The sequence below is a fragment of the Heterodontus francisci genome, chromosome 22 (genome assembly GCF_036365525.1).
Source record: "Heterodontus francisci isolate sHetFra1 chromosome 22, sHetFra1.hap1, whole genome shotgun sequence".
Classification (NCBI taxonomy): Eukaryota; Metazoa; Chordata; class Chondrichthyes; order Heterodontiformes; family Heterodontidae; genus Heterodontus; species Heterodontus francisci.
Window position 1 is genome coordinate 74,282,613 of NC_090392.1, and position 12,114 is coordinate 74,294,726.

Genomic DNA, 12,114 nt, shown 5'->3' on the forward strand with positions numbered 1-12,114 from the left:
AAGGACGGCACCAAGATTTTTTTCTTTAAAAGAGAGAGGTGAGGTAAATGAAGATTAGGTGACACAAAACTTGGGTTTTAAAATTTGTCATGGACGAGATACATCACAGTGCTCTCAACTGTGTCAGGGCACAGTCCAACTTCAACACAATCAGGGCTTTGAGTTTCCCCACACCACCTGTCCTTGTAACTGCTTCCAAGATAGATTAATTAATGGCCAGCTTTTTTTGTGGACTATGGCAGTCAACAGTGGCAAGCTTAAAATAATGGCCGATGTATAAGCAAAAGAGTTAATTATTATAGAAGGCCTATTATTTCACTATCATTCAATAGAAAGTACACAACCTGTAACTTCAATCACCCTGTGGGTTCATCACATGCATCTATTTCCAAGAATATTTTCCAAATGGAAAATGTGTCACTCACCAACATAACCTAGCTCATTGTGATTTTTAAACAAAATATTACAGATACAGTACATTTAGAATAGTCAGGAGATTCATCCACACTAATCTGACACTTTGCCATTCAACTACACTACCTGTCACACAGCAATGACATATTTTGATAATTTTGTGCACCATCACAAGTGAACAATATCAATTCTAAGGAATGTAATATTTTTCCACTCTTGCTTCCAGTGTCAGCCCAATTTCAGAGGCTTAGTGAGTGAAGTTTTCTGTTCATTGCTCCAACTATTGCACCTGAAGCGAAAAACATCAAATGAGCCCTTCCCCCCCACTCCATCAGTGTGAACATTTCCAATTTTCCCACATTGATCTTAAGGTCTCCTCCCCAAGCAAGTGTATCAAATTTTTTTCCCCACATTATACATACATTTCTGCGCTAAGCTGCTGCATCCACTGGGAACTCAGTTAACACTGCGCCAAATTCAGTTCATTTACGATAGCACATTAAGAGAACTTGCACCTCAATCCAATTGAACAAAGTACAGTATTAATCGTTGGGCAAGCTAGTCACTTGCATCACTATAATATTTTTTATTTACCAGCTGATCTCCCATAGAATTGTTCATGAGCAGTCTGGAGTACCATTGCAAGTGCTGCCCATTCTAATTGAGAGAGAACAGCACTGTTGAGAGGGATCTAGGAGCGGGATCAAGAATTTTAAAGAGAAGTGGGTGCTTTTTATGATTTTCCTTCAGGTAGCTATTAAAAGAAATTCCCATGATTCACTACAGTTGTTAAAAAGCTGCAGTCTGATAAAAGTTTCAAAAAATCAATTTCAACTCCAAGTTTTTTTTTTAAAAGACATACAGCACTGAAACAAACCCTTCGACCCACCGAGTCTGTGCCGACCAACAACCACCCATTTATACTAATCCCACATTCACCCCATATTCCCTACCACATCCCCATCATTCTTCTACCTACACTAGGGCAATTTACAATCGCCAATTCACCTATCAACCTGCGTCTTTGGCTGTGGGAGGAAACCGGAGCACCCGGCGGAAACCCACGCGGTCACAGGGAGAACTTGCAAACTCCACACAGGCAATACCCAGAACTGAACCCGGGTCACTGGAGCTGAGGCTACGGTGCTAACCACTGCGCCACTGTGCCGCCCTAAAGTTCTGATGAAATGTTAACTCTCTCTCTCTACAGATGCTGTTGGATCTGCTGAGTATTTCCAGCATTATCTGTTTTTATTACAATTACTTTCATTTCCCTTCCCCCTTCTGTTTGGCCTTTACTCTTTAATCACTGCCCCTTAAAGCATTTTGACAGTCTATATGCAGTTGAGGGCTGAAATAAAAATGCATATAGTTGCTAACTGAATAAGATTTTCACCTTTTTAATACGGTGGAGGCAGTTTATCCCAGAAAAAAGACACAGACTGAATAGAAGAAAAAACCAGACATGGATACAAAGGGAAGTCATGGAAGGTATATTCTGCAGCTACCGATCTGCTGAATCATTCCATCACATCCAGCTTCGATGCCCTTGCCCCCAGTATAACCCCACCCCTCTCCCACCGTGATCATTCTCCTTGCTATAGCCACCATCTTTGCTCCCTCAAGTCCGAAGGACACAGATTTGAATGTCCATGATGCATCACTGGTTTAACCATTCATCACTGAATCTGAACCATGTAAAGCCCTAAATTAACAGCAAAATACTGCGGATGCTGGAAATCTGAAATAAAAAGGGTTCTGAAGAACAGTCATGTCTGACTCGAAATATCAACTCTGTTACTTTCTCCACAGATGCTGCCAGACCTGCTGAGTATTTCCAGCACTTTCTGTTTTTATTCCATGTAAAGCACTATTGGGCCCCGCTCTCCTTCACAAATAATTCTAGAAAGAAAAAAAAGAGTACCCCCACAGCCCTTTCTCCACTACTGTCTCAAACCCTCTCCTCTGCCCACTCCAAACTCACGTACCTTCTTTGCACTAAAATTGAAACATCCATTCAACCGTCTCTGCTCTAACCCTCCGTTCCCCTTTCCCACCAAGCCAAGCTTCCTTCAAGAATCGACTCGTCACAGCCCTGAGTCCACATCTTTCTCTACTTTTTCTCCAAAATCTCCCCATGCACACCGCAGCCATGAGACACACCTCATCTGTCAATTCTATTTCCACTAAACTTCTGATCACACAACTAATATTGTAAACTGTTACAAAGACTTGCATTTCTATAGCGCCTTTTATGAACTCAGGCTGTCCCAAAGTGCTTTGCTGTCAATGAAGTACTTTTGAAGTGTAATATAGGGAACACAACAGCAAATTTGTGCACAGCAAGCTCCCACAAACAGAAATGTGATGTCCAGATGTTGATTGAGAGACAAATATTTGTCAGGATACCAGGGATAGCACCCTGCTCTTCTCTGAACGAATGCCATGGGATCTCTCACATCCACCCGAAGGGCAGAAGGGGCCTCAGTTTAACAGCTCATCTGAAAGGCAGCATCTCTGATCTTAATACTGCACTGGAGCATCAGCTGGAGTGGGACTTGAGCCCATAACCTTCTGACTCAAAGTCGACTGTGCACAGTTGACACCATTCCCCTCTCCTCTGGTACTGTCCCACTCCTTTTCAAAATGGCTGTCATCACTTCCCCTCCTCAGAAAGCCCAACCCTTAGCTGCTCTATCATTGCAAACTATCAGCCCATCTCCAATCTCACTTTCTTCTTTAAATTCCTTGCACAGGTTGTTGCCTCCATAATCAGCGTCATCTTTCCTGCAACTTTGAACCTCTCCAATCAGGTGTCCGCACTGTCAAAGTACTGAAATTGGCTCAAATCCATGTCAGAAATCACATCCTCTGTGCCTGTGACCATGTTGCACTCTCTCTCTTCATCCTTCTCAACTGCTTTATAGCTTCTGATACAGCTGATCAGACTATCTTCCTCCAACATCTCTCCTTGTGGTCTCTGTGTGAAGTTGACAGAGTACTGGGAGCCTTTTCTATTGTACTTCTTTTTGCCTCAATGATTGTGAATAATTACCAATTGTTGTCAAAAATGTTCCTTGATACTTGCTGTACCTGCTATATGATACTTCATGATCGGGGTTGCCTGCTTTGGTTGAACCGATCCCTGGAGGTTTCACCATATGGCCTCCTGCTTCCAACTGTCATGCCCAAACAACATATTTTCTCATCTCCATATGTAACTGATAAACAAAGGTGTGCTCAAAGAAAGTGAAAAGAAAAATACCCCAATGATTTTTCTCCGGGGTTTCTCACAGCAGTGTTTGGGAGATTAATCTTTAATTCCTCCAGACCACAGGACAATCCTGGAGAGTTAACAACCCTATTTTGCGACGAGACGCATCTGTAATTGCTGCATATCATTTTTCAAACACTAGAAGCTGTTTAATACAAACTTAGCATCCAGTGCAACAAAACAGAACCATGCCAGTTCCCATGTTGTCTCAGGCCTTGTAATTCACATGTTATGTTTGAAGTCGCTGCGTTCCCTTTTACAGTATTTTATTTGCACGAGAACAACTTGGAATTTTGACTAGAGAAGTTTTTTTCCGACAGACAGTCATTACTTTAATGGACAAGGGTCCATATATAGGATACAAATGATCATGGTCAGTTGTCAACCACTATGCATAGCAACCCCAGATGAAACCTGATTAGCAGAATGACTGTTACACAGCTTAGATACTGTATCTCCAAAATATGAATCTCAATGCTCAGACATGTTATTTAATTTTCAGACTGCAATATTCAACTTGGATACTTATTTTTGAGTAGTCATTGAACATTCTGATTTTTAGTAACATGGTAATATTCTGTGCATGAGAAAGCCATTGGCCCATCTAGTCAACTCCTGAAAGCATCCCATCAGATTTACTACTATGATTCTGGAACTATTAGTCCTGTATTATTCAGGTCTTTTATAAATAAAAAAACTGCTATGCTGCCTAAATTTCCTAGTCCTTGAAGCCTGTGCCCAATAGAAGAGTTTTCCGGAATCCAAATTCTCCAAACCATTTAAAATCTTAAAAAGACCTTCATCAAGACCACATCATTTTCTCCAAAGAGTAAAGTCCCAACATTAAATTATCTCATAAATCTGCAATCAGGAGTCAATTAAAGCCCTCCTCTGCACTCACTCCAATAATTCTACATATTTCCTGCAATAAACAGACCAAAATTCTATATCGTCTTCCAGATATGGTGTCATCAAGGCCATAGGGAACGTCAACATCACCTCGTTTACTTGCGTATCCCAACATTTTATTTGCTTTCTTCACTGTCTACAAACAACGAACCATTGGATTTAAGAATCTGTCCCATAACTCATTCCTGCTTTATTACCTCCAGTCTGTTAGCATTTAATATGTAATTTACAATATTGCTTCTTCGATATAATTTTGTGATTTTAAACTTATGTTGAACTCCATCTGCCATCTCCCTACCCACTAACCTGCCTTGACACTGGAGAATTCCCTATTCCTCCTCAAATAGTGCCATGGGATCTTTTACATCAACCTAAGCAGGAAGACAGATTTCAGTTTAATGCCTCTTTCGAAAGACAGCACCTCCAACAATGTAGCACTCCCTTAGTACTGCACTGAAGTGTTGGCCTGGATTATGTGCTTCAGTCCTGGAATAAAACTGGAACCCACAACCTTCGGCCTTCAAAGGCGAGAATGCTACCCAGTGAACCAAGTGTACACAACTGTTAACTTTCTGAATGTTGACTTTTATCCATTAGCTCAAGATTTTTATTTCCTGTTAGTCATGAATCACAAGATCCAGCATTTATATTTGCTTACCCCCTCTCCCATTCCAATTCATCTGTAGTTTAGATTTTGCTCGTTTTTTAAAAACCCAGTGTATGCAGTAAAGTGATAAATTACCTGTTTGTTGAACTCCATTCAGCTGACCATGGCACACTTCAAATCAACTTTTACAACTTTCAAAATCAGTAGACCAGTTCCTGACAAGTTACCCACATAAAAACCACAATCTACCAGCTTCATCGGTTTATACAGGGACTTGTTCTGAAGACTGGGAACAGTTGATTGCTATTTTAAGGCCATAACTTATCAGCGGCTGCTCGAGTGATTGTTCAGTTGTAAAACTTAATCTGGAAGGCACCCATTTGGCAGAGTGCCATTAACTTAATTCAGCCTCCTGCTGCTCCACTGGGATTTAAACAATAAATTCTAAATTATATAAGGCTGCAAGCCCAGCTGCCTTTTGCGCTAACCTGAATAACCTCATCACAGAAAAAGACCCATCAGTTGTTTGAGAGGCAAACACTTTGATGCATTTGGCAGGCCCGGATCATGATAATGGATGGTGGAGCGCCCTAGCCAATGGGCGTCCCAGCCAACATTCCCCCTTCAACCAACACCATCAAAAAGAGAAAACAATCAGATGCTGACATTTGTTAAAAGGTCAACAGTTAGCCAAAATAGTGAAGCAATTTATAAATCATTAGCGCAATTGCATCAATAACACTATGCACAGTTCTGGTCACTGCAGCTATTTAAAGCAAACAGAAAAAGGGTAACCAGAGCAAGTGGTAACTCTATGAAACAGACTCCCTGGAGGCAATGATTGAAGCACATAATGTTGATTCATTCAAAAGCAAATTAGATATATTTATTTCTGAAAATAACATTTTGGGATCCAGTAGGAGTAATTTGAAACATGACATGCGGTAAGTGTTGAATGCTTGGGAGGAACATTTTGGATCTATGGTTCCCAAAGTTTTCATCCACTGGACCTTTTCTTTGCCTCATGTCAGGGTCTGTTGCAGACTAACTGATAGGCAACTGATTGCTATGAGTAATCAAAACCCCACTACTGTTGTATAGTGCGATTACCAGAATGATAGAACTAGATAAATCTGGGGGGGGGGTAGATACTGCTATGGGTTTGCCCATTTCACACGCATAAAATGGGCGCCATGCTGACTACTTGAGCAGCGGAATGACCCATGTCAAATTTGCATGGGAATTTGGATCACTGCTAAATTCGTCAGGCTCAATTTTTAGGTGTTGCAGGCTCACTGTACATGTTAATTAGAGGCCCATCGCCTGTTTAAGGACGCCTCTGGGAAATTTGTTTCCAACAAGCGAAGCAGGAATCCTGTTCCACTCAGGGCTGATCAGCTGCTGCTACGGTCACCAAAGGCAGGCAAGTTTTTTTTAAAAAAAAGAACCTTCTTCTGCAGCCAGTATACTGGAGACTAACGCTGTGTTCTGGCCAACATTCCTGATTTCCCAACCCACCCACTGACCCAGTTCTCAGAACCTACCTACAGGCTGCTGTCAGTGAAGCAGGTGGGTTCAATATTCATCACCTTCAATGCACAAGCTATCTGTGGCAGCATCAGAAGCTCATGCCGTAAATGTCAATGAGGCTCAATCGCAAATTTCGGGTCAGCTTGGGCCTCCTGATTGGTATACATGTTGCCTGTGTGGTACTCAGTCAGTGCCCAATCAGCTGCTTGTGGGACATAGCAAACACAGATACAAAGTAAACTTGAGTCAAATACCTTGTTCATTCGGGATATAATTCTCATCATAATCCTCTTCCAGGATTAATTGATCCCCTATCCGCAGTGCAGTTGCTGTCATCTCAGCTTAAAGGTATGACAGCGCTTACCTGAAGAATGGAGAAGTACAAAGTTACACTAGGCACATGAATATAACCATAATACTAACATAAAAGCAAAAAAAAAATTCATCTTATTCGAATTGCTAACATGACTGCTGGGGATTGATACGGTACAGGTGCAGGAATCAAGGCCAATAAAAACTCCTCAGCAATAACTGCATTGACAGGATTATACGCTATTTTATTTGATGAAGTACTTAAGGAAGGAGTCACGTCTAACCTACTGCACTGCCTCACTACCTCCCCACAAGCCCCCAGCACAACCTGACCAAAGATGATCTCAGCCTGGTCACTAAGCACCCCAACCTTATTGTCCCGAACAGTGTAATTAGAGGTGATGTTCACTGCACTCACATGGAAGTATTGTGAAACATCTACTATAAGATATATTCCATATGAAACCATGTCCCATTAGTGTAAATATCTTGTACAACACAAAATAGTAAAAATAAGAGTTGCACCTTCAGTACCCTTTTTAGAAACTGAAACCATCATAAAGAATTGTAATTAAAAATTGCATTTATATAATGCATTTCACAACCTCGCAATGTCACAATAATCTACACAACCAATTAATTGCTGTTGTAATGTAAGGAACTACAGCAACAAATTTCCACCTTAAACAGCAATGAGTTAAATAACCAGATAATCCATTTTCGTGATGTCGGTTAGAGAATAAATATTGACCAGGGCACCTTGCTCATCTTCGAATCAACAACAAACCTGCAACCTGCCTAGTCTGTATGACTCAGTTACTCACGGCCTTAACAAATTGAGAAATTAAAGGAGCCCTAATCATTTAATTTTTGAAAATGAGTCAGATGAGCGAATTCGCTCATTAACAGGCTCCACATGGAGTCTTTCACGCAGAGAAATAGCACACCAGTACTGCAGAATCAAATTCATTACCTCAAAATTAAAAGGCCATCATAATTCACCTGCAACAAAGTCATAAATCATGATCTTTTGGAAGATATGGTCGATTTAACAAAAAGTTTTAATGGAACAAAACACAAATTTCTTGCTGGAAGAGATGGGAAGAACAAAAGGATGAATAAAAGCTTATAAACAGCTAGTTCCACACAGGCACATCCGTGCTGCTCCTGCTGTCAAAGCCAAGTCCACACAAACAATAGGATTAACCAGGATTAGTTAAACTACATGGATTATGTATCTAGCTGCTTTGTGCACTGATTTAATGGACATCTCAGAGTTCTTCAGAATATCTGTTAGTCAGTGGGTAGGATTCAGTCAGATGCTGGAAGCTATCTACAAGTTGCACATTAAAAACGTTAACTGTTTGAATTAACAACAGATGATCTTGCCTTAAGATATGTCTTTAGAAGTTGATTTGTATTAAAACCTGGGTAGCTCAGCCCACAACAAAACATCCGTTAGGAACGCCAAAAAAAAGAGGAAGCACTTTTGTTTTATACCTCCATAGGAAGCTTAGAACAAGCTGAATGTACAACTGAAAGACAGCAATTATAGAAAATGATGTGTCAAATAAGAGAACTTGTTCCCTTAGCAACCACATTACCAACAACAAACCTGAAAGGCTGGGGCTAATAAAAATTGAAGCAAAGACAACACTGCATTTAGTTAAAGAAAAAGGCAAAAATCAGCATTAGGTGACGCGGGGTGCGGGGAGTTGAATGAAATTCTTTTCCTTCTGTAGCTTGGAGTAAAACCCAGCCTGAACAAACTGAATGAGCATCTCTTCTCTCTGTCACTGGTAAAGGTTCCACACATCAGGCAGTCTCAACCCAGATCCTTGGGTGCATGTTGCAAAGAGATTTTGCTGTTTCAATCAGGTCCCCGGCATCAGGGTCAAATGGGAGGCCCCACTCTGCACTGTCGGGAGCAATCACCCAGCAGTGATTTTCCCTGAACTGGCCAAGTAATGGCCAGAGGGCATGCTCACTGTTTAGTTAAGGATGGTGGAGGGTTCTCGAAGCTAATGGGGCAATAGCAGGCCCTCCAGCATAGAAAGAGCTGCAGCTTGCCATTGCAAGTAAAGGGAGAGGGCACCTTCATTTTGAACAACTTTTTAAAAAAAAATGGCCAGGCCACCATTATGGAGCAGCCTGTGGCTGCTGCTGTGGACAGGTAGGTGGGGAGGACCTCAAAGCCTGGCCTGGAGTGCTGGTACCAACCATCCCCCACCCCTACCCCAGGTCTGCTGCCAGGAGGCCACCTCTAAGCAGCTGGCCTGTCCCTGACTCCACAGGGGTCCCACTGGCTGACTGGAAAATTCCAGTGGGCCTCTGATAATTGGCTTTCAACTTGCCTTAATTGGCTACCCACCAGTTGTGGGCGGGTTGCCCTTCTACCTGATCTGGCCTCTGGGAAAATGGCCTGGAGGGGAATGGTGCCGGCGAAATTATGTGCCTGCCTGCCTCCGTTCTTACCCCGATGTCGAAGAAAATTCTGCTCTCAGAAATTCTCAGGAATAAATGGTGTTATAAGTGAAAATGCAACAGTTGCACAGCAGGGGATTCTGTTATGAGACTGGGGCAAGGTAGAGGGGAGCTTTACTGTGCATCACTCCATGGTGTTGGCATCATGTGCCCTAAATCGTATTCCAGAGCAGGTACACTGAAATCGCTATCAACTAACAAAAATTGACAAGAAAAGCAAGAATCACTAACTGTCTGAAGGGTATATTTTTCCAATCATTTACAAGACCACATACTCTCCTACACCATCATGAACACGAAACATAGAATTACCATAGATAAAATGAAGCTATCAGTTTTTAGTTAATAGTTTTAAATTTAGCCAAGATTGATCATTTTAGGTTAAACACCAGGCATAATAGGAAACTCATCCAATATGGCAACGGAAATACAAAATTACAATTCCAGGCCAACTTCAATTGAAAATGCTTGGATGAACTCTGCACCTGAGTTTTGAAGAGATACGGTACGAAAATGACTTCATTTGACATAGATGTTTTTTGCCAGCACCATGGCATTTTTCAATATCTAGATATCTGCAATTCCTTGTGCAAATACTGTACACAGGATCATTTACAGAAAGCCACTGAAAAATATTTGGCAGAAAATATTTCCAAGTACATGACATCCAGCAAGGTCCTCTAAGCAGAAGGCAGACCAACTCGGAATATATGAACTGAAAGCAAAATATTGAGAAATTTTCAACAAAAACCTCTTATATTGGAAATACTTAGTGGGGCAGACAGCATCTACAGAGAGAACAAACAAGCTGTTAGGGACCCTTTGTCAGAACAGGTTCTAAACATACTTTGTTTTTGATCAAGTCCCACTCCAGAGACCACAACACAAAATGTAGGCTGAAACTCCAGTACAGTACTAAGGGGGTGCTGCACTGTCGGAGGTGCTGTCTTTCAGAAGAGATGTTAAGCCAAGGGCCCGTCTTCCCTCAGGTGGATGTAAAAGCTCCCATGGCACTATTTCAGGGGAGCACTGGCCAATATTTATCCTTCAACCAACATTCTTAAAAACAATTTATCTGGTCGTGTCCCATTGCTATTTGTCAGACACTGCTGTGTGCAAATTGGCTGCCAAGTTTTCTACCTTATAACAGTAACTACACTTCAAAGGAACTTAATTGGCTGTATAGTGCTTTGGGACATTACAAAAGACATCATATAAATATATAAATCTCCGTTCAGCAAATCTTCCTGAAGGCGCAGCACATTTTTATAACCACATGGGGGTGCCAAATCACAACTTGGTTTCTGGATGGAAAGCCAACTTGGACCAGTCGTTTTACTGGTTCAGGCAGGACAAAGACACCAGTCCAATCTGATCTACAGGTCGAAAAGCAAAATACTGCAGATGTGAGAAATCTGAAATAAAAACAGAAAATGTTGAAATACTCAGCAGGTCTGGCAGCATCTGTGGATAGAGAAGCAGAGTTAACGTTTTTGGTCTGTAACCCTTCATTGGAACCTGATCATATCTTTCATCTGATGAAAGGTCACAGACCTGAAATGTTAACTCTTGCTTCTTTCTCCACAGATGCTGCTTGATTTACAGTTAACCACTCCAAGTATGGCAAACATATAATTAATTACTTGCCCAGTCTGGTCAGTAATATTGCCCGTTTTGGCTAGGTTAAATGTGGGTGGAACCATATGTACAGATGGAAAAAAAAAAGAGGGAAAAACACGCCATCACTGCTCAAGTGCAGCCTCACTGACCACCCTTCCAAATCAGTCCTAATGGAGGAGGAGCAGGGGAGGCAAAAAAAAAACGGACTGCCAACAAAAACTCAAAATATCTTCACTGACTCCACAGGGCAATCTTGCAAGAAACCAGTCACCCTGGATCATGTCTTGAGTTCTTTGGTGATGGTGAAACTCATTTAACATTTGGTAACCTTAATAACTGAATGCCTCCACAATAACAAGTTATTGGGTAAAAAAACTCCTTTCATTTAAAAAAAAAATCAAATTTTGGTGTCGGGTTTATGTTTTAGAATTTTCTCAGCACCCCAATCGAAAATTGGAATGTCTTACAACCCTATCTGTATCTGCATTAAATCTCACATACCTAGCAGGTGCACTGTTAATGCTGAATAAACGTTAACTACAATTTTGCTTCAGTTGTCATATTCTGCAGATGTATTGCAGTTGGGTTTGCGGAGCTAACAGTGCGGCTCTCCAGCATTTAATCTGTGTAAGCAATTGTCATGAGGGGTTCTGCATTAAAACTGGCTGGCATTTTGTCCAGTACTCATATGCAGCAGAGTAATATTATGATACGGTGGCACAAGATCACAACGAGATACAAGTTACACTGTCACATCTTCACTAGAGCACTTCGTTGCCACTGTAAAACTACATTTATTGCGTCCCATTTCCAGGAAGGTTAGCTGCAGTCAGAAAGACCTTGTGAAAAATGGATCTTCTTGGCTACTGATCTGAAATTGGTAGATTTATTCTGATGTGGATGCTGGCTGTGTGAAAACTGTGGTGCGGATTCCTGCAAGCAAAGATCAACATTAAAACTCCCG

General features: G+C 41.4%; 1 protein-coding gene across 6 annotated transcripts in view; it reads right to left on the minus strand.

Annotated features, from left to right (window-relative positions):
* The window catches only part of LOC137381443 (centrosomal protein of 164 kDa-like), a 173,706-nt gene that overhangs the window by 148,704 nt on the left and 12,888 nt on the right, over window positions 1-12,114 (minus strand). For 5 of the 6 annotated variants that reach the window (XM_068054036.1, XM_068054040.1, XM_068054037.1 and 2 more), the window contains one exon: window positions 6,989-7,098. In XM_068054036.1, coding sequence (XP_067910137.1) covers window positions 6,989-7,070 — 82 coding nt within the window. In that variant the 5' untranslated portion in view covers window positions 7,071-7,098. Of the gene's footprint in view, window positions 1-5,339; window positions 5,485-6,988; window positions 7,099-12,114 lie in introns of those variants that run through there. The other variant, XM_068054038.1, reaches the window with a different exon arrangement.